The sequence below is a fragment of the Venturia canescens genome, chromosome 8 (assembly GCF_019457755.1).
Source record: "Venturia canescens isolate UGA chromosome 8, ASM1945775v1, whole genome shotgun sequence".
In the NCBI taxonomy this organism is placed as follows: domain Eukaryota; kingdom Metazoa; phylum Arthropoda; class Insecta; order Hymenoptera; family Ichneumonidae; genus Venturia; species Venturia canescens.
In genome coordinates this window covers 4465974-4489692 of record NC_057428.1, presented here as the reverse complement: position 1 = coordinate 4489692, position 23719 = coordinate 4465974, and the positions used below count along the sequence as shown (strand labels likewise).

Below are 23719 nucleotides of genomic sequence, written 5' to 3'. Positions count from 1 at the left end.
GACCTCCGATGTTGGCGATGTATCGTTTTCCAAATTTCGTTTTCACCGATCGAATATGATGAATTGGATGATCAGTCCCGACCTCAAGTTCAATCAGCTTCTTCGTTGGTATGTTGTTTTCCAGCGTGGCAACTTTGTTCAAAGATGAAAACTCCATTTTTGAAGAGTGATTTTTTTTCTCGTCTGCTCTCGAACTAATGCAGCAGCTGACTAACGACGACGTTGCTCTCGATTTCTCTTGCATTTTTAGGGTTATTCCCCCTCTACCTCATGCATGTCCTCGCTCTCCCGACATTTTCTACAATTTTTTCGTAGAGGGGCCGGAGCATCAATGTGATCTTCCATCGAAGACGTATTCCAATGATGATGGCATCGACGCAACGATTGAATTTCAACGTCGGATTTGTAGTAATATGGAAAACGCTCCCACAAAACATCCGTAAAGTCACTGAAATATTTCTTGAACGTTGATGGCGATATAATGAGGAGTTCTTCCGCCGTCATTTCACGAGGGCTCCGTATACAATAAATTGCATAAATATTCACTAGTTGTTCCATGATCCAACATTTTTCACACTCTCGACGTATTGGTCCTAGAGCATCAATATGAGTCAACATCCACGGTGGATTAAAATGATCGTGACAATATTGATAAGACTGAACTTCACTATCACTCTTCAAATGTTCAGGTAATCGATCCCATAGCGATGGAATGAATTTACCATAATATTTTATGAGCAGAATTTTAGGAATTGATTCGAGTTCATTTTTAGTCAGCATCCAATGTTCTTTCAACGGATGGATCGCATACATACTCGCACATCTATCCATCTTGAGAATACTTTTCATACTGAAGTCTTGAAAAAAAAAACAACAAAATGTCGAAAAAATCTTGAGACCTCTTATGGAATTATTGTAGAATAATTTTGCTCTTGAGCTGCAGACCCTTCCCTATCTGGCCCGCACATGAGCGATGACGAATCAATGGCATTTCAAACTGAATGTTTTCATCTCGACATACACCCAGAGTTCAAAACTCTTAGAGAATATTTTTTTCTCGTTCACTCCGTCTCTCTCATGCTTTTGCTCTCTACGGTCATTCTATCTCTCTCACACCTCTCTCTCCAACGGCAGACCCTTCGTTATGCCCCCCCCCCCCCCCCGCCCCTCCCTTATCGGCATCCGAGGCGAAGACAAATCCGTAACGCACTGGTCATAAATTAACACGATTTTTCTCATTCCATCTCTCTCACACTCACTATCGGCTCTATCTCTCCTTCTTTTTCAAGGGCCGCGAGAATGTGTGCGACACACACACACACGGCCCTATGGCGCGCGGCTTCCCCCTTCGCTGCCCCCCTCTGGCCCTGGCGCTTCCCCGCACACCGCTTCCCCCTCGCCGCCATTTGAGCCAGAACTGGTGTAGCCTTACTACTGCGACCGCAATCAAAATTTCCCCAATTGGCGAACGCAAGCACAATAATAAATCAGAAAACCCAATGATCCTGTAAAATTGATCAAAATCGAATAAATCGGAATTGTTAAATTCTTCAAAATCGAAATTTCGCGTTCTCACGTTTCTTTCATACCTGCTCCTTTTCTTTAAGGTAGCTCGAGCCGACGCGTGGCGGCGTTCAGGCCCGGGGTCGGCAAGAGCGTTACGTTACAATACACGTCAGTTTATATGTATTGTTTTCAAAATTTGTGTTTGCCTACTGCATTCCGAAGATACGACTTTTCATATCATCAGCAAAAAAAGCCTCCAAAGACTTTTTGGAATAATTTTCCAAATTTACCACTTGATAGACCAAGTGGAAAAAGAATAACTACTCTTATACCTAGACCAGAAATTTTTTCAAAAATCTGATGTACAGAATGTGCAATTGAAGATCTTTGTTAGAAACCTTTTGAATCATGTTACCACAATCAGCATGAAGAAGTAGTAGAAAATCATAGGACACATTTCAGGCAACGAATTAATAATATGTATCGATCCGCTGCAAACTGATGGAGTGAAATAGTTGGAGAGCCCACGACCAAAACCATATGCGATAGCAATACGGCCAAGACCGTATAGGGTCGTTAGATTTTATCATTCTGAACCCGACTAGGCGGGTAGTAGCGGTCAAAAGTGTAGCAACTACGTGGGAGATAATTTCTGCTGTGTCAAAAAAAATAGGCAGTCAGTGTCATAGCAATACGTCTGATAATTGGAATGTATACAGATATAGTCATTTAATGACGAAAACATTCATTTTCAGAAATTTTCCGTGTAGCATATAGCCTGAGCGAATTTTTAAAAATATCAAAGAATTTAGCCGACATGTGTCATAGCAGCCCGGACATTTTTTTTTTTAAACCTTTTGTATAGCTGCTAGGATTACTGAAAAACTGTTTTCAAAAATTTTTGGTGTCGTCTATACTCCGCAAAACGAAAAAACAGACTAACGCTTTTCGCTCGTTATGCTGTTTCCCTCTTTACTATATAAAGCCTACTGATTTAAAATAAACATTTTTCTTTGCCAACTCTATCCAAATTCCTTTTTGTTTCATTTATTTAATCGCTCCATCTTCATTTCGACAGTTTTGGGTAAAATTAGTCATACGGAGTATCAAACAACTTTCTGATAGAGAAGGTCTACACTCAATTTTTCTGAAATAAATTTTTGATATTACGCGGTACGTAAATGGACGCTTTTGCGTACGCTTCGCATACACAAAACCCCCATTTCCGCACCTCGTAATATAATTTCGTATAACACGCGTACGAAAAATCTTTTTCTGACGAGTGTGAGTTTGCAGGCCGAGCCGAAGGCGAGGACTGCAATCACATGAGTGTTATGATGTACTGATGTTATAATGTACTATTCTATACCTGGACAGCTTATTTAATCATATTGAACAATTTTCAGAAGTATTGCTATCACACCGATCGGTAAAATTCTTTAACATTTTAAAAACGGTCTCGAGATGTAACGCGACAATATTTTCTTCTGAAAAATATTTTCATAGCATCAACTAACCAATATTTATTTGTAAATACTATTTTCAGACGTATTACGATGAAAATTTTTTCGTGTCTCATTTCTAATTTTTTTTAGTCATCTTCCGGGTTCGCGTTACACTATTAACTTATTAAAAAATGTTTCCGGTATGTTATATCTACTCTTTAACTACCTTCCGAAAATCAGACGTATTGCTATGACACATGTTGGGTCAATTCTTTGACACTTTTGAAAATTCGGTCAGGTCAAATGCTACGCGAAAATTTCTGATATGGGTATTTTTGTGTTCAGGGCAGTCATACCTATCGATTCGATCCGGTTTTAGCCGTATTGCTATGGCACAAAAATCTTGGTCGTGGGCTCTCGTACTAAAAATAAGGATCGGAGAGGACAGAGCCAAACTAAATAGGAAGCAAAATATCGGAATGTTTAAAAATAATGATGGCACAAAAAATAAATTAGAAAACATTTATTCAATTGAAGTTTCTAACATCATACTAACAGTTCCGTGTGTTCTACATTAATTAATTATATCAACCATAATATTTCAGATCGCGAAAAGAAAATTTGTCAACTCACAACTTTCAGACCTATTTTCGATAAACTGATTCAACTTATTTATATTATTTACCAACTATGCGAACGTTTGTTACATTTGTCGAGCACGTCGTAATGTCAAACCTCGGCCAGTTCGTTACCACACAGCTATCAAAGAGAACTAGTATATATAACCTATTTACACATGATATATAATCATGCGACTGACGATATATTTACACTGTACAATAATCCTCGCACTCTGGTTTAACTGAAGGGTTATCACAGTAGACACTTATTTTCAACCGAACGAAATAATTAAATCTTGAAAAGTTTCGTTGACATATGCATCGCGCATTTTTCATATTCTTTTTCATATACAGATCACTGACTACGTTTACGCGACCGCTTTTATACCGGTTTAGTATACAAGTTAAAAAAAAATAAATACTAATATGCACTCCGTTAGATGACAAAAATTATTTTTATATATCCTGCACGCACTTTGTAACATAACCCCAAACGTCAACATGACGTGAAACTTCGGCTGGTGACTTTCGAGCTCTCGAGTCTCGAGCTCCTTATAGCTTTCCGCCAATCTTCCCTGCTCTTTTTATTGAATGTCATTAGCCCAGAAATTTTCTCACCCTTCATTAGTTGCAACAAAAAATCTCTCACCGGGAATTGGTTATCATGGGAGCCAAGGAGCCTATTTTTATAGCGGTCAGGGTACGCGTATACAGATACGTCAAAGCCTGAATGTGTTAGTAACTTTTGCATAATCGTAAGCACGTGCAAAGTTTTTTCACGGGAATTACGCCACTGATCATGATGATTTTGGGCGCAATCGAAAAAGAATGTATTAATTCGCTTAAACTTCAATTTTCAAGTCGCTAAATGGCTCCTGAGCTTCGTAATTCAACAAAATCACATGCCAATTTTACCCCCACCACCGCGAATTGTTTTATTCAAAGATAGTATAGTCTCCGCAAGAGCATTAGGCCAGCAGACGACAGGGCTATCAATGTACTTGTCCCTATCAATGTACTCTGCCGAGTCTCTCGATCATACTGAAAGTACTGATAGATTCAGCTGTTTCCCTTATTCTCATGGGCTGGGTGTCAACTGTGCCACGCAACTCTCTATTGTTTAACTCTCTAAGTGAAGCAACTGTACCCTGTGCAATATGCCCAACCGTGTCAACAGCACCTAGCCCAACTCGATGCGTAGCTCAAATCGACACTTCCCCGTTGCTCACATATCCCCACTTTCCACCGCTGGGCATAGATCCTGTCTGGCGATGGGCACGGTACATGTGTACCTAACGGCCAGCTCTGGGTCGAGCTGACACCCTGTCTCACGTATTCGAAAGAATTATTGGTGTCTCCCTCGCGTAGCCGCACGTAAAGCGGGAGATGGATTACAGCTGTCTTACTCGTCCGCTGGTCTTTTTTTTAATATTCGGCGTCGAGATGTTACCGCGTCTTTTAATATGTATGATTTTGTTATTTTTATATGTATATTGTAACGGTACGATTTTGTGTCAGAACACACCGTCACGCGTAGATTGGAGCTTCTCATAAAATAAAGGAGCAGGCATGAAAAAAAAACAAAAGTGTGAAGAAAGATCTGTGAAAAAGTCAAGAGTTTTTATTCAAAAAAAAAGAAGATAATTTCTGAGTTGTTTACAACAAGAATGTTAGTTCGAAAAAAAATCTCTTTATTTCTTTTGGTATTTTTCTTTCAGTTCATAAAGGGAACTGACGACAATGATCGCACGCAAACGACTGAATTTCGCAATTAGAGTTTTCCAATAATTTTCGCAATAGAGGATCTTCGATAAATCTCGCACGTTAGAGCTAAATTTTGCAATTGTAATTTTCGTAACGCGATTTAAAGATTATTGATAATTTTCGCAAATCGCAATTTAGAGAATTTGAGAAATTTCGCAGGTTAAAGATTTATTTGACGAGTCTTGGAACCAAAATTTCTTGATAAATCTCACAATTAGAAACAATTCTCGCCCTAAAAGAAAAGAAAAACGGATTGCGCAGGTCAATGACAAAGGATGAGTTCCGCAATTAAGAATTTTGGTAAATCTCGCAATTGAAGATGAATTTCGCAGTTAAAGATGGATTTCGCAGTCAAAAAATAAATTTCGCATTTAAAGATAAACCTCGCAATCAAAAAGTAAATTTCACATTTAAAGATAGATTTCGCAATCAAAAAGTAAATTTCGCAATTAAAGATAGATTTCGCAATCAGAAAATAAATTTCGCATTTAAAGAATTTGCTAAATCAGATAAGTCTCGCAATTTAAGAAATTCAATGAATTTCGGAATTAAAGATTTGCAGTTAAAGAATTTTGACAAATTTCGTAATAAAAGATCTTCGCAATTAAGGATAAATTTTGCAATTATGTTTTCGCTACGCACGCTGTTTTTTTTTTATTTCACGTTAAATTTATGATTTATACAAAAGCAAAACTCTCGGCTTCTAAATTTTTGATTGATTTTGCCGTAAGCGTTGGCACCTACCATCCGGATTTGAATCCACCCAGGAATCTTAAGGCTGAACGAACCCGAACTGCCCCTGTCCTCCTGGCGTGAAAGGAAAAATTCCCCCAAGAATCTTGTGACCGAACGGAGCCGAACGGTCACCGCTCTCTTGGCAGGAAAAGGATGGGTAATCTGGCAGAAATCTTGGCCCAGAACGGAATCGAACTGTCCCCGCTCTTCTGGTCAGATCGGTGCCCCAGAGTGGAAATCTTGAACCCAAACGAAATCGAATGGGGCCTGCCCTTCCAAACTGAGTCGGTAGTGAGCTACGTTTTGCAAAGCGAATTCTGAGTTACGAAGCCAGAATCAGCTGGAAGATTTGCGTATGCGGATCTGAGTTGCCTAGTCTGTAGATCAGCGTGCGTAAGCGAGTCAAGCGTGATGAGGGCAAGACTGGCTCTCGAGACTAGCTCTCGATGTCTTCTTATACTCGGCTGATGTAACAACGCGAAATAATCATAATAAATTGGCGGGCTTCGTGATATTTCTGATTCGCTCGCTTATTATAATCTCAAACCTTTATTTCGTGTTAAAATTTCTAATTGGCCAATTTTATCTTCGGTGTGCCTCATTATTGGTTGCTTAATTGCGACCAATCGTAAATTTTTATTTTGACGAACTGCGCTTGTGCTACAACTCACAATCGCCAATTGGAACTACGTAATTTTCTCATTCGGGATTTGAGAAATTCGCCTATTGGCTGAATTTCTTGATTGGCTCTTGCGAGCCTGGTCGCAGTGACGCGCGAAATCTATTTGAATTTGAATTGATTGCTTTGAAATTGTTTCATGAATTTTTCTTAAGTTTTATAACGGATTCGTTCTGAGATTGCAACTAATTAGTTTGCACCGACACTCCTTATAGATTTAAGTCTTTTTCTGTTAGAGAAAAATGAGTTTCTTAATGGAATTTAATGAAAGTTGATTTTCCTTGTGATCTACGTGAAATGGGTCGATAAGCGAGCCCGTACGCTGGCGCCTCTCTTTGAGTAATCCGCGTACCGCTAATTGCCGTGTCGGTACGGCTGCGTGCGCTGCTGTCGAGCGGTATCGTTCGTCTCAATATGCAATTTCACCAAATCCCCTAACCTATACTCATCGAATTGTCATAGATGCAAAGAGAATGATTAAATTTTTGACATTTCACATATTGTGATCCAGGCATTCATAAATGCAGTATAAACGGCTAAATATGTACATTGTTATTATGGAACGTTTGTTTAATGAATCTATTTCATATTTGACAGCTTTGAGAAAAACGATGGTAAGAGCGCATCGTCAAGCATGGGCATGGCAGGATGAATGGAATGGTCTGACCATGGAAGACATTCGAGAAATCGAGAAACAGACTCAATTGGCGTTGCAACAAAAAATGGGATGTGCAGAAATGGCCGAGGATGAAAGTAGTGAGAACAGAGATGAAGAAAAATCAGAATCAAATAACACGGTAACGACGCCGGTGCAAGGATCTGATCATGTGGCCAAAACACTAGCAGCCACACTTGGCAGTATCGAAAAAAACGAAGATCTCCAGAGTCCACAGAGCTTTAGAAAATCTTCGGAGGTACCAATTATAAATACGGCCGCAAATTCAGATGGCGACTCGACCGCAGAAGACTCTCCGATTGAAACCATCGCTCCGGTGTATGTTTAAGTGAACACAGACTAGAATAATAAACATTCCATTGAAGATCGTCTATAATCCCAATCGACGCAATCAAATTTTCTCCATATCACAGCATTACTTTCAATTTTCACATTATTTTTTTGTACAATCTGAGAAGACAGTTAATTTTTTTCGTTTATTGATAGTAGCAAGGAGTGAAAGTCGAACTTTTTAATCGCACGAAGAATTGAAATTTTTGGCCTCCGAAATCCACACGATACTTTTTATATAATAAAACCACATTTTTGAGCTTTTTCGAGAGTGTCGAAAGTATGTGTTTAAACACAAGTTTTATTGAAGAGATGTTGAAGGTTGGGCAAGTTTTCTTAGTGGTTGTTTGGATCCAAATTAATATAACATTGAGTTTTCATAAAAATCAAACTTTCATTTTAACAATAAAAATCGGGTAGCGTGATGGGGTAGCCCTCGCTCTACAGCCGCGCGCAAGTATCTAAATTAACAAATTTGATAACTTCCTTAGGAATGGTCGTAGAAATTTTTTTTTTCTATTTTGTGTAGTTTTCTCTTGGGAACACGATGGTACCCTTATCTCGGTCTGGAATCGAGACATTTCGACTGTTTTTAAATTGTTTGTTTTTCAAGGAGGCTTTGAATGGTGCAAGGATTTTCTAGATATCTTGCGAGCAGAACGTTTTGGCGCCGCCGTTTTAGCGCGACCGTTTTGGCGTTGCCGTTTTGGCGCGAGCCGTTTGGTCGCGAGGACGTTTTGGTGCGGGGACGTTTCGGCGCGGGGATGGTTCTTCATTTTCACCTAGCTATCGTTAAAAGGGGTGAAAGTCGAGGGTCAATGGGAAATTGTCTGATTTTTCAATGGGAACTTTTTATGCTGCATTGCGAATATTGTTTTGTTTCGATAAACGAGTTTAGCGTCCTTAAAAATTTGGAATTTTCATGTCATTTAGTATAAAAGCTCCCAAGTAAAAAATCTGAAAAGTTCACTCCAACTCTTATTTTTTACCCCTTTGCAAGTAACGAATTTTTTTTAATTTCGATAAAAGAGTCTGGTGCCCTAAAAAACACACAGTTATTATGTAATATAACATAATAATGATTTTAATATTTATATCGATTATTCAAAGATATCGCATTGGAAATCCCCGTTTTCTCTCCTATAATCCATCTTAAATTTTATATAGAATTATTGAGATCAAATGCAATGAGAAAATTAGGGATATTTGGTGAGTTAAAGGGCGTAAACCATCATTCATGATGCTTATTATTATTTGAGCAGTACGTGAGAGCGATCAACATTAAAATTGAGAGAATGAGATGTGCAAAACGAAGGATAGGGTTATGATTGATTGATTGATATTTATTAGCTTTCTCAGCTATTTGTAATACATTTCTTTACATATTTCTTACATCTATATCTTATTTTACTGTAGATACAATGAATTCCTTCGCCATATGCTTAAATTGCACTAGTCGCTCACAATTTTTAACATCAACGGGTAACGCGTTATACATTTTTATCCCTTCATAAAATAAAATTTTTTGTGCACTCCGCGTTTTACGAAAACGTATCGCAATGTTACCAGTCTGCCGTGTGATTCTATCGGTATTCATTCCAACAACTTGAAGTTTGCTTTTTATTTGTCTAGGTAGTAAGTTTCTTACAGCTTTGAAAATAAATATACACACATTATAGTTCAACCTCTGTCTTACAGACATGAAGTGTAACACTTGTCGCATGTCATCCACCTTTGTATACCTGCCGCATTGTAATATGACTCTCATCGCCCGATTTTGCGATATCTGCAGTTTATTCAACTCAGTTTCGCCTATACCAATTAGCAGCGTTGCACAATATTCGAAATGTGGGGCAATAATTGCTTTATATACCATACAACGGGTATATGCTGACAAGTACTGACCTACTCTATTTAAGAAACTTTTTTTTTCCCAATCTTTTTCAGGATGTATTCGCAGTGGTCACTAAATCGTAATTTATTATCAATAATTATTCCCAAGTATCTCATAGTTACTACTTGTTCCAGTTCGGTACCATCTAGGCATCGCAGTGGCCCTTCGTTAATGAGTCGTTAATAATATTAACGAATTCATCTTTGATTGCACTGAACCCTATTTTTAAAATCTCACGTGATATTCCTTCATCTGTACCCCTCTTCTTTAGAAGCTCCATGACTATCGTTTTTAGATCACGATTCTGAAAAGAAATTTTCAAATTTTCGATTTTTGACTATAATTTGTTTAAACAAATTAATTTTGCAAAACTAATTGCAAATTCGTGACCAGTGACTCTAAAAACCTTGGACACCGCGTATACGATTTATATATTGTGACCGAAATTTTCATATTTCCAAACTTTTTCACAAAACTCTCCGTCTCTCTCTCTCTCTCTTGTCGATTTTTGTTTCGGGAAACATCCCGTGGGCGCCAGTCGCTGAGCGACTCGACGAAAAAGAGAAAGAGAAAATGTTGACCGGCTTGGCTGGCAGCGGGATGGGGGTGGGCGAAAGGAAGAATAACTTGGAATCTCAACTCACAATTTGACGTTACAATTTAAAAATTAGTTGAACACTTCGTTTATTCGTCTATTTAATTAACAAATTTTTGTATCGCTGCTGAGAATCTTAACGGGACTATCACGCAATTCGGGGGAAAACGTCGCGAATCACATTCACACACGATCGGGATCCTACACACTTTATAATTTAATCTCGAGCTCGTTCCGTCCTGTCACAGCGCTACTTGTGGTCAGGGAATTCTTAGATAGAAAATTACGATGTACTAATTATTTACGGGATCAAAAGAAATCACCGAGCTCCCGTTAATCGGTTACTCGGCCGAGCTGTTCTCCCGTCGCACGCGGAAGCGAACCCGATCCACTCACTCTATCTCACTCAAACTTACTCAAATATTCCCGACTTTTTCCCCACGAATCCTCGCACAATTATCAAGACACGGAGATTTTCGCGCACGGCCACACAAGCTACACATTTACTCGACTTTTATTTTAATACCGTAAAGCCCACTTCATTATTCTGGAACCCGGGAACGAACAAAAAAAAGAATAAAAAATCTCAGCTTGAAAATCGCGAGACGAAGCCGTTGCCGTGACCATATTTCTCGAGAGGTTTCGGCTGTTTTGACGGGATTAATTGAATTTAACTTTCTGATACGACGAGTATACAATTCGCCACGAAGACAATAATGTTCGGATAAATTCTTCGAGAGTTCATCGATTACAGATCAATGAAAGAAAGCGGGAACTTACAGTCACGCTGAACTCTCGAGATCTCCACGTCTGGCTCGCACGATACTTCACGAAAATCTGGCTAGATCGATCAACGCAGTACATCTTTGGTCCTACCTCCCCTCCAGCCTCCCGTACGTTAGGTGACAGGTGCGTCACTCTAAATTTAATAATGGGCGTTAGACGGGGCCCCACAATTTCGCGGGAATCATTAATTCAAAATTATATTGCATAATTCTATGGATGTTTAGATAACCCCTGGCCCGTATAAAACGATGATTATGTTATTTGACGGCGGAGGAGAGTTTCTCGATGGTCTTCGGCATTTTTACCGGATACAATAATACAAATTTCGTCGACGGGTTCGAGACCCCTTTTGACGGGACTCCCCTGAAGCCTCGGTGTACGGCATCGCTAGCTTCCAGTAATTTCGAATTTTGGATATTCTCGAACCTTCGAAAGCATTCCACGACGGTTTAACATGAGCTGGTGCGTGTGTGTTGTGTATGTGACTGTGTTGTTTCCTTCTTATATTCGAATTCTCCTTTTTGGCTTTCGGGACGGCTCGCATGAAAATAATAAAAAAAAAAAAAATAGATTACATAGCTTAATTTCTCTTGACAATTTCCTTCTTTTTACCCTATAAAAGATTTGCGTGGTCGTGTATGGTTGAAGTGCAGAGCGAGCGGGACGGGTATCCTTTTTCTCGGTCATTACACTGCGAAATCTTTATTTATGACAATTCGAAAAATAAAAATTGTCACAATATAAACTTCAAAAAACTCGTTCTCATCACAAAATTTGTATGCCCTATTAAACATTTTATTTCAACTATTCTACCGTTTATTTGTAATGGTAAGCCTCGGGGGGGGGGGGGGGGGAGAACCAAGTACATACTTCGAAAGTACAAACATCAAGGACACAATTTATGCCGTTTATTATTGGAAAATAATATGATAAGGCTTTCGCGAATCGTGGATTGAAAAAAAACAGACCTCGAAAATTGCGACTTTTTTCTTTATTTTGCAAAAATATAATTAAAAAAGAGTTTTAGCCAAATTTAAATGGTACCATTGAAAAAACGCCTTCAAAAATAGTCGACAGGAAGCTTACGAATTTTTTCGATGACGTTTTCATAGTGAATAATCCCGTAGAAAATGGTACATGCGAAAGGTGTCTTTTGGACGTTAAAGAGATATTATAGCGTAACGCTTCCCGGACGACACGAACCCGAATCTAACCCCAAAAACATCGTGATCCGACGCGATGTTTCAACCGAACGCAAACAACGACCGGTGAGCCGCGTCACTGTTGGCCGGCGGCGGCCATACTAGAGGGTAATACAAAGGCCTGATACAAGCGGTGGAGCGCGATACTAGCGGCGCCGCGTATTAAAAACTCGAACATTTTTTTCTTTTAATAATAAAAATTCAATGCAATCTCGGAAAATTATATAACTAGGCTCAAATGAAGCGGAAAATTATAACGAATCGAAGAAAAATAATTGCGACATAAAATTTTGTATTAAAATCCTGAAAATAATAAAATAAAAACGCGCTTTACTGCGCATGTGTAGATCGAATGTTCTCTAACTAGCCGCGATGCAAACAACAATTTTTCTACCAAATTAAATCTTTTTAAATTGAACTTTGTTATAAAAAAAAACTTTTGTAAAAATTGTTTAATAATCAATTGAATAAATTTTTGATTTTTTCATACTCAAATAATTCTGAAAAACATAAAAGTGTATTTCGCGCATTGTATGATAATTCTCTCAACCAATGCTAGAGCGTGAATCATGACAGCGGGCCAATACAGAACAATGTTACAAAAAGATGCGCTGAACCGATATAAAAATTGGAAATTTGGCGTTTAATGATTTTATGGTGGGGAAACAGGTACAAAACGCGCTGCGCGATTCATTCGGGAGGCAGTTCTTCCTCAAAATTCTGACTCGGAACAATAAGGCTGACCTCAAACATTCTTCCTGATTTTGGCAAGCAACCTAACCTATCCTATTTTTCCTGGATGACCGGAATCTCAGAGCGATTCGGTGACGTTTCAATCCTAGAGTCTAGGATCCACACCTAACCTAAAAATTTCCAAATTTCCGTTGCACGGGATATCGGAGCGATTCGGTAACGTTTCAATCCCATAGCCGGTGAACGGTAAAATACCTAAACTTGCAGATGCTCAGGGTGTCGGAGAGATTCGGTGACGTTTAATCCCATGTCCTAGGATTTGCTCCTTAACCTAACCTATTTTTTTTGTTTTGTTTGCTAGAATCAGGGATGATCTTTCTTGTAAATAATTTTTATTTCTGTAAATTCTTTCTGTAAATGTTTTTTCAAAATTAAAATTGATACAACTAAGCCCGAGTCAGACTGAATTTTTTATTTTTTTTTTGTACATTCTGTAAATTCTGTAACTTCATCGATAATTCGAGGTCGCGGTACGAATTCGAGGTTATATCGCTTCAAATTAATATTTTTTTTTTATTGTATAAAATCGAAACACTTCTGAATTATCAAAATTTTTTTTCTATTTTGAAAACAAGCGAAAATCGCGTAATTTAAAACTGATCAATTCGAAACGGCGAGCGAAACAAAAATTTCTCAAAATCGGTGAGCGCGATTGCGAAAATTTTACGACAATAAATCAAAAACGAATTTATCCTGTAAAATCGATAAAAAATGAATAAATCCGTATTGTTAAATTTTTCCAAAATCAAAATTCCGCGTTCTTACCTTTCTTTCATACCTGCTCCTTTTCTTTAAGGTAGCTCGAACCGACGCGTGGCGGCATTCAGGCCGGGTCGGTAATTGTGTGGACCAGTGAACCGGGTTTTCGACCTTGTTTTGACTCGTCGGGTATTGGTCGGCGCAGGACTAATCTTTATTTAACTAAAATTTAATTTTTAAAATCGCGTGTATTTCCGATCCAGCGACAATTTACTGAGTCGAACAAAAATTACCTGTCGTTACCTTTTACCTCCGTTTGTCAGAAAGAGAGAGAATTTTGATTGCCTATTTTCAATTGTAATGAAGTTTTTATTGACAGTTATTCTTGTTTGATTTTGGAGAGATTTGGTGTTGCTGCCACCACATATGGCCTCGCAACAATTATTGTTTTGACGATATTCTCCTGCTGTTCGAGCTGATCTCGTTCGCCAGAGGCATTCCTCTCACGCCGTCTCCGAGTAGGGAGAATCATTCTCGACCTGTGGGTGGTTAAAAAAGCTTGTTGGCATATGCCAATCGTTGAACACCGCCCGTGTCTTTCCCACCGTAGCAACCGAGAGTTGCACCGCCTGCAAAACTGTGAATTCGAGTGTCACAGTCCGTGTGACACGGCACCTCGTCAGGTGGGATCTAGGGGAGTTTTCTGAAGGCGAGGTGCTGTTACTATCTGGTGGCTTATTGTCGTGGGCCCACCATGACTTCGAGATGTCCAGAGTCATGAAAGAGGAGGCTTCCCTTCGGCCTTTCAGAGCTGCTCGCCGGATCCTCAAAAGGAAAGACACCCAGATTACGGTCATCAAGTCGAGAAGAGTGTTTCGAGTGAACGTGGGAGGTAAGAGTATCAGAAAGGGAATTATTGTAAGATCGTGCAAAAAAGCGTAATGGAAATTATTTTTCGTACACGCTCCATCATTTGAAAATCCAGCGAAAGCGCGAGCCAAGAGTCCGTGCTCTAGTTCGCGCCTAGCGTGTGAGCGCTGTAGTACGTGGGCCTAGTGGTGGGGAGAGCGCCGAATCTCGAGGAGGTTCTTTTATCTTTTCTGCGTGCGACGAGCTGGTTCCTCGGTAAGCCCTTTTCTCATTCTCCACGAATGACTGGTGCAGTTGAGCATTTTGTTGAGTTTTTCGGAATTTAGTTCTTGTTTATTTGTCGTTATATGGCGTTTCGGAAGACATGAGTGTCGAAGTATCGAGCGAGATTGCGGGCGATACTTCCCGTGTATCCACCCTTTTGTAGTTTTCGCAGCTCAACTTTACTAGTCAATTCGATGTTAATTTGGGTCTATTTAGCATTGTTTTATCTGACGTAATTATATTCAGTATTATTTATTTGAGTTTATGAATTTTGTAATGAAGCGCTGGAATATTCCACGCACTAACCCCTCTCTCTCTCTCTTTCTCTCTCTCTCTCTCTCTTGCCAGTACATGGTTTTTGCTGACGACACTCAAATCTATCTCAGTTGCCCTCCATCTGAAATTATTGACGGGTTAGAAAGGGTTTCTCATGATGTAAATGTTATCGCCGATTATGCCAGAGAAAATGGTCTAAACCTAAATCTCTCGAAGAGTGTCGTTATGATTCAGGGAAGTGGCGTTTTTATAAATCAACTTGACCAAATTGATTTACCACAAATTATCATAAACGGCACTGCACTCAGATACGTAAATGAAGTTAAGAACTTGGGTGTCGTCATGACTTCAAATCTCTCCTGGCACAGGCATGTACTGCAAATTTCTCGAAAAGTAAATTTAACACTCTTTAAACTTAAGCATAATAGAAATTTCTTGACTTAGTCTGTGAAAACGACAATCATTGTGTCAACTATTTTTCCGATTCTCGACTATTGCTGTCTCGTCTACAATGATTTATCTGCTGAGCAAAATACCACTCTACAACGCCTTATAAATTCTTGCATAAGGTTCATCTTTAATCTACGGAGAGATGTTCACATCACTCCTTATAGAAGGCAACTCGGCTGGCTATCGGTTAGTGCAAGGAGGAAATACTTTCAAGCTATTTTCATATATAACTTGCTCCATGGTACTGCATCACCCTATCTTTCAGAAATTTTTCCTCACGCCATCCACCACTCAAGGCAAACCAGACATCGTGAAAATGATATCTTTAACATCCCTCATCACCGCACGGCCATTTTTCGTAATTCGTTCTCACTCTCTGCGATATATTTTTGGCACACTCTGCCGTCTGAGCTTACCGATTCTCCGTCTATCACAATATTCAAGAAAAGCGTTTTCGGTTATTTATTCGCCCTTGATGAGAGAAAAAGCCTTAGTTTTTAAGTTTATCAGCTTTAGTTATATTTGAATATTATTTTCGTTTTCGTTTTAAGACTAGCTTACTCATATTGTTCAAACATTTTTGTGTTTCTGGAGTTTTTTACTCCTAATGTTCTTTGTAATTTTGCCTCACGGACAACTGTCCAGGTCATAAATAAACCATTCAATCAATCAATCAATCTCTCTCTCTGCGGGAGTGCGGACGTGTTTAAAGTCGCTCCGTATAAAAACCGATTTTTCCATCGGTAAAAACGGTCGGAAATTTTCAAAAAGCAGCTCAAAAGTTGTGTTTCATCAAAGGGAGCCATACTAGTATAAATTTTGTCGAAATATATTAATTTATGAGTGGAAAATCGATTTTTTCGGTGATTGAGATCGGTGATAACTAATGACACGTACTAGCCATTAATTGCGAGGTGTCGAGAGGTGGTCAAAAGTGCAACATGATTGTTGAGGACGTTGAACCCCGGGCGTGTGTAATACACGTCTCGGGTCTTAATTCCTATATGTTGTGATGAGTGCCAATGACTCAACTATAGCAGAGGTGACGGATTTTGATGAATACAAGTGTTCTGCGTCTAAAAAATATATCACAACAAATGTGTTGAAGTGCAAGTTCTGTGTGAAACGATTTTTTCACCCAGGATGTAAGTTTAAGCATAAAGTGCAGAACGAACGTAAGGAAATAGTGCCATGTCCGGGACCATATGAACAAATTATTCAGAAGAAAGTGACAACGCCAACAATGGAAAGAAAGACCAGCCGATTGGATAATCACGACTGTAAAAGAAATGAAGGACGAATTGGCATGCAAAAATGAAATTAGAAAAATTATTATGGAGATAGTTTGGGAGGAAATACAAAAGCTTAGAGAATTGATAAAACAGGAGATAGAGCACCCCGTAGGATCAACAAGGACAACGTATAGTCAAGTTGTCAAAGATGAGAAGAAAGAAAAGGTTATAATTATTAAACCGAACAAACAACAAGAAAGTGAGGTTACAAAAAAAGCAATAAAGGAAAAAGTCGGTATCAAGAACATGCCGGTGGGTGTGACAAGATTGAAGAAAGGTAACCATGGAACGGTGATACTGGATTGTGAAACAGGAGAACAAATTAAAACATTGAGAACAACTATGCAAGACAAAATGGGAGATGATTTTAAAGTGACAAAGACAACACAAACGAAATCAAAGTTAAAGATTATTATTATCGATGAGGAAGAAATGAAATTGGAAAACGATCAACTCATTGAGACAATAAAAATGCAGAACGGGATTGAGTCACTCGAAGGATGCGAGATTCATATCGTTAAAAGAATTCTTAGGAAAAGAGAACAGATACAGAGCGAGGGGAGAAGAGGAAGAGACCGAAGCAGGGAAGAAGGAACGATAATAATAGTAGTTGATAAACGAACACATAGTGCGTTAGTGAGCAAAGAAAAAATCAATGTAGGTTGGAAAAAGTGTCGAGTTCTTAATCATGTGAATGTGAAAAGATGCTACAAGTGCTGGGGTTTTTACCATATAGCAAAGAACTGTAGACAGGAAGAAAAATGTAATAAATGCGCGGGAAATCATAAGACGAATGAATGTACGGATTTGATAATTCGATGTGTCAATTGCATGTATAAAAATCAACAATACGGACGGAAAATAAATGTGGAACATGGTGCATTGGATCGGGAATGCTCCACGTACATAAGAGCAATACAAGAAGAAAAAAGAAGAGCAGGCTGGATAGACTGATAATTACAGAAGGAAGAGATGTTATCGTATAAGAATGTGCAAATTGCAATAAAAGTACGTACAAACCAAAAAATCAGCAAAATGGAAATGGTCTCAATGTCCGTGTTAAGGTCAACAGAAAGGGCAAAAATGGATTGCAACTCAGGGGAAGACAAAATTGTAATTTTCCGAGCAAAGAAAGTCGAAACAGCAAGTAGAAAGACGATATAGAAGAAAAATTTTTATGAGCGATAGTTTAAAAATATGATTTGATGATCATTGTAAAAAAATTAAAAATAATAAAAAAAAGGGTGTCTGAATAGTATATGTATGGTAGTTTCGAATACAGTGTGACGCTGTAAATGGTATGAGTGTAAATGAGTTGAATAAACTGCAGATAGTGCCAAATCGGGGGGAAAAGAGTCATCAGATATACGAAGATGAATGACACACGGCCGGTGCAACATGTAACTATTGGAAAGAATGCTAATCGAATTACATGACAGAACGGTAATACAGCGATACGTTTCAGAAAATCAATGAGAGTGTGCAGGATGAAGCTTATTTTACATATACACCGTAAAATAATAAGATGTAAGAGATTTGTAAACAAATGTACTAAAAAAAGCTGAGAAAGCTAATAAACATCAATCAATTAATCAATCTCTCTCTAACAAACAACAAGAAAGTGAGGCTACAAAAAAGCAATAAAGGAACGAGTGGATATCAAGAATATGGCTGTGGGTGCAACAAGATTAAAAAAAGGCAACTATGGAACGGTGATTCTTGGTTGTGATATACGAGAAGAAATCGAAACTCTGAAAGCAACAATGCAGGATAAAATGGGCGAGGATTTCAAAGTGACAGAATCAAAACAGACGAAACCAAAATTGAAGATTATAAATATTATAAATTGTCAAAAGGATTTCTGGAAGAAAAGGACAGGCAATGAACGAAGCGAGAAAAGGGAGAGATCGTGACAGGGGTGAAGGATCAATCATAATAGAAGTGGATGAGCAAACACATAATGTGTTATTAGCCAAAGGAAAACTCAATGTGGGATGGAAAAAATGTCTAGTTTTCAATCATGTGAACGTGAAGAGATGTTACAAATGCTGGGGTTTTTATCATATAGCAAAGAATTGCACAAGAGAAGAAAAATGTAGTAAATGCGCAGGAAATCATAACGCGAAGGAATGTACACAGGAGAAAGCTCGATGTGTGAACCGTATGTTTAAAAATCAACAGTGCGGCTTAAAAATGAACGAAGAACATACTGCGTTAGACCGGGAATGTCCTACGTATAAAAGGGCAATGCAAGAAGAAAAGAGAAGAGCAGGGTGGGTGGACTAGCAACTACAGAAGGAAGGGATAATATGGTATACGAATGCACAAAGTTACATGGCACACAAAGACGAAATACAGCACGAAATTTTCCTGAAGAAAAGACCCACAATCGTGGCGCTGTCGGAAACCCGAATAATTGAATAAATAGAGGATATCGAAGTGAGTGTACCGGGATACAAGGTAATAAGATGCGATGCAGAAAATACAAATACGGGAGATGTAATTTTATTTATTAAAAACAATATTAAACATGATTTGGTAAGAATCAGTAAAATCGAATCAAACTGCTGGTGCGTCGCGGTAGAAGTTAAAGATCAATTGTATAAAGGAGTGATAATGGTTGTATATCATTCACCGAGTGCATCGGATGCAGAGTTTATAAGATTTTTAGAAGAAATAACTGAAAAACTGACAATAAAAGAAGAGTGTGTAATATTAGGAGATTTTAAGATAGATATGAGTATCGATACATTTTACAAGAAAAAACTAATTACAATGATGCAAAACTTAGGAATGAAACAGTACGTCAATGAACCGACGAGAATAGTAAAAGATAGCCAATCAATCATAGATCTGTTATTCTCTAATAAGAACGTAGATTTAGAGGTGGTACATGTACCAAAAATCACGGACCATGCGTGGATAAAAATTGCTTTGAATACAAGGAAAAAAGAGGATAATTATAGAGAAATTCGAACGAGAAGCTATAATAAGCTTAATGAGAAAGAATTTGTACATTTTTTGACAAATGAAATACGACAGAGGCAAGACTTGAAAATAAATGCACGATCAAAGGTGTTTATCAATAGTATAGTAGGTGTACTGGACAAATTAATACCAAAAAGAATAGTGAAAATCCCAATTGTATGGGAAGGCAACAAATGGTTCTCCGATGAAATTAGAGAAGCAGCCGGAAGAAGAGACAAGGCGTATAGAGTAGCAATAAATAATGGGACAGACAATGAATGGAACCGGTTCCAAACTGAAAGGAATGCGGTAGTAAAATTGATTAGAACAAAGAAAAAGGAATATTATGAAAATAGTATAGATTATAACAAAAAAGACTCAGCAAAACTATGGAAAACCTTGAAAGAAATAATCAGAGGGGAGAATATGTCTAAAAAAGAATCGGAAGACATAGATTTTGAAATATTGCAAGAAGTGGCGGGAAAAAACATAGCTCATAAATTTAATGAATATTACATTAAAAGCATTTCGAGTATTGTAGATTCGATTGGGAATGACGTGATCGGAAGTCCAAACAGAAAAGAATACTAGTGGGAGGTGGTCTAGATGATTAGCGAATAATAGACAATTTTGTGACTGTAAGCGTAGAAGGACCTACAAACGATAGTCGTGGAGCTTCCAAAGAAGAGGGGTACGGATGAAGGAATATCAAGTGAGATTTTAAAAATAGGGTTTAGTGCAATCAAAGATGAATTCGTTAATATTATTAACGACTCATTAACGAAGGGCCACTGCCCGAAAAGCTGGAAAACCTCAACGATCATACCGATTCCAAAGACGGATAAACCAAAAAAAGCGAGTGAGTATAGGCCCATTAGTATCTTGCCGATATATGAAAAGGTACTCGAACTTGTAGTAAAGAAACAGACCGAAAATTATTTAGAAACGAACGACACCATAACAGATCATCAGTCAGGATTCAAAAGACACTATTCGTGTGAAACAGCACTACAAACAGTTGTGAATGAATGGAAATTAGATAGAAGTGAGGGTATGATGGTAGGGGTTATTTTCATGGATTTGAGACTATAGATAGAGAAATATTACTAGAAAAATTATATCAGTATGGAATCAGATGAAAAGCTCTGGAATGGTACCGTTCTTATATGCAGAATAGAACTCAGCAGGTAAAGTTCAACGATGAATGGTCGAAACTGATAAATACGATATATGGGGTGCCACAAGGTTCCGTCTTAGGACCTATGTTATTTATTTTGTATATAAACGACATAATTGCAATATGCCCAGAAGATTGCACAATCAAAATGTTTGCAAACGATACTTTAGTTTATGTGAGTGGAGAAAGTAGTGTAGAACTCGAAAGGAAAATGAATATGGCTATAAGTGTAGTAGAAAAATGGATCAATAGAAATAAATTGAAGATGAACTCAACGAAAACAATATATATGATTCTCAGGAGTATACGGAAAGAAGTGAGAGGGAATATTGCAGTATGATGCCTAGATGGTACCGAACTGGAACAAGTGGTAACTATGAGATACTTGGGAATAATTATTGATAATAAATTACGATTTAGTGACCACTGCGAATACATCCTGAAAAAGATTGGGAAAAAAATAAGTTTCTTAAATAGAGTAGGTCAGTACTTGTCAGCATATACCCGATGTATGGTATATAAAGCAATTTTTGAATTTTTGAATAAACTGTGGATATCGCAAAATTGGGCGATGAGAGTCACATTACAATGCGACAGGTATACAAAGGTGGATAACATGAGACAAGTGTTACACTTCATGTCTGTAAGACAGAGGTTGAACTATAATGTGTGTATATTTATTTTCAAAGCTGTAAGAAACTTACTACCTAGACAAACAAAAAGCAAACTACAATTTGTTGGAATGAATACCGATAAAATCACACGGCAGACTGGTAATATTGCGATACGTTTTCGTAAAACGCGGATTGCACAAAAAAGTTTATTTTATGAAGGGATAAAAATGTATAACGCGTTACCTGTTGATGTTAAAAATTGTGAGCGACTAGTGCAATTTAAGCATATGGCGAAGGAATTCATTGTAGCTACAGTAAAATAAGATATAGATTTAAGAAATATCTAAATAAGTGTATTACAAATAGCTGAGAAAGCTAATAAATATCAATCAATCAATCAATCTCCCTCTCTCTCTTTCTAAGTACATCTGGTTGTGTTTCGTGTCGCCCCTCACTTTTTGGATTGATTCTGCAAGCTGATGCCCACTGGCGTTTTGTTGCAGGTACGAAGCACGCTTTAAAAATTGCTTTGCACCAATTGAGCTATTTTCCTATTCGATTTTCTGGTGCATATCGGTGTAAAACGCATTTTTCCAAACGATATTTGTCGTTCATCACTCGCTGCTTTGGGAGTAAAAGACAGTTGTATCTCTCTACGCTTGCGCAGCCAGTGCTCATCTATTCACACCTTCATACTGTCTCTACTGTGATCCATCAATACAGATACACTATCGATCGAGCATTGACCATCGACGCTGAAATCTCTATCAACAACGCTAGGACCGGCGCGCGCATTGTGTCAGCTGACTTTTTGTCTCACACTACTTTGGATCATCCTTCGTGTTCACCTATACTCTTACTCTGCCTGTGATCTTGGCGCCTCGTCACAGTTGTGCGCACTGGTCTCTATTACTGCTATCGGTGTTCTCGTGCTCCCCACTCTTTGCTTCTTCAGTTTGATGTTATGAGCGTCGTGTTATCTATCTCATCATCTGTCTCATCGATCGGGTTACGTACACTAACACAAACTTATTGTTTTTCTGCATCTGCTCAACACATATACCCGACAGCGTCCTTTTCACTCGTTGCTGCTTCACACCCGAGAACAGAGAGAGTTTTACATTATTTTACTACATTTTACATCAATCTATATTTAATACTTCCTTCTTCTTTCAAATATTGCTGTTTCTAAACTCGCAATATGACAAATCGCTGCGTTACATGTAACAAATTTTTTAGTCGAGCTGAAACTGTCATTTGTTCTGGCGGTTGTTTTCGTGCGTTTCATGTTCAATGTGTTGCTAAAAATCTTAACACTTCTATTTCAAATCTTATTAATGGAGAACGTTTCTCTTGTGATACGTGCACCACTAAACCCTCTAATGTCATTCAACAAACCTCAGGCAATCAGATAGATGTGGCTGTACATGTCGCTAGTGCTCCACCTCCACAACAAAACTCACTTGTTACGCTTGATGACATTCTGAGACAAATTCTTTATGAATCTACTAATGCCTCTATTCAGAACTCAAATGCGGTCACTAATGCGCGTCTTGACACGATTCAAAATTCGATCTCTACTGTAGTAGATAGTGTTTCGGAGCTATCTACTACGGACGTAACTAATCTTAGATCTGACGTTGGTACTCTAACTGCGTCCCATCAATGCTTAGCTAGTGACGTCGCAATATTAAAATCGGATCTGACTGCCGTCAAGACAGAAAATGCTTCTCTTAAAGAGCAACTTGCTCAACTACAACAAAGTTCTAGCAACTCAGGCGTTGCGAACAAAAAATTCTTAGGAGAGGTCATTGTATCAGGCTTACCATCATCTTTACTGTCCATGTCTCCTCGAGAAATTGTCAATTGTTCGATACGTTATATGTCCCTGAACTCTTGAGCAACGTTTTAAGCATTCGTAATCTTGCGAGAAAACCCACTATTGTTGTTGGTGACCGAACTAGCTCATAAGATCAAACTGTTCCATCGCGTTTTGCACTCGTAGTCACCTTGAAATCCCCCATGATACGTGACCATATAATCTTAAAGAAGAAAGAGAAACGTGATCTATATATCAAAGATGTATTTGGGCTTGATCTCAAAGGGCATATTTTCGTCAACGAGA

General features: G+C 38.3%; 1 protein-coding gene across 8 annotated transcripts in view; it reads left to right on the top strand.

The window, feature by feature from the left end:
* rdgB (retinal degeneration B) overlaps positions 1 to 23719 on the top strand; it is a 1063172-nt gene that overhangs the window by 407040 nt on the left and 632413 nt on the right. For all 8 annotated transcript variants that reach the window (XM_043425624.1, XM_043425622.1, XM_043425620.1 and 5 more), the window contains exon 5: positions 7347 to 7743. In XM_043425624.1, coding sequence (XP_043281559.1) covers positions 7347 to 7743 — 397 coding nt within the window. The remainder of the gene's footprint in view (positions 1 to 7346; positions 7744 to 23719) is intronic.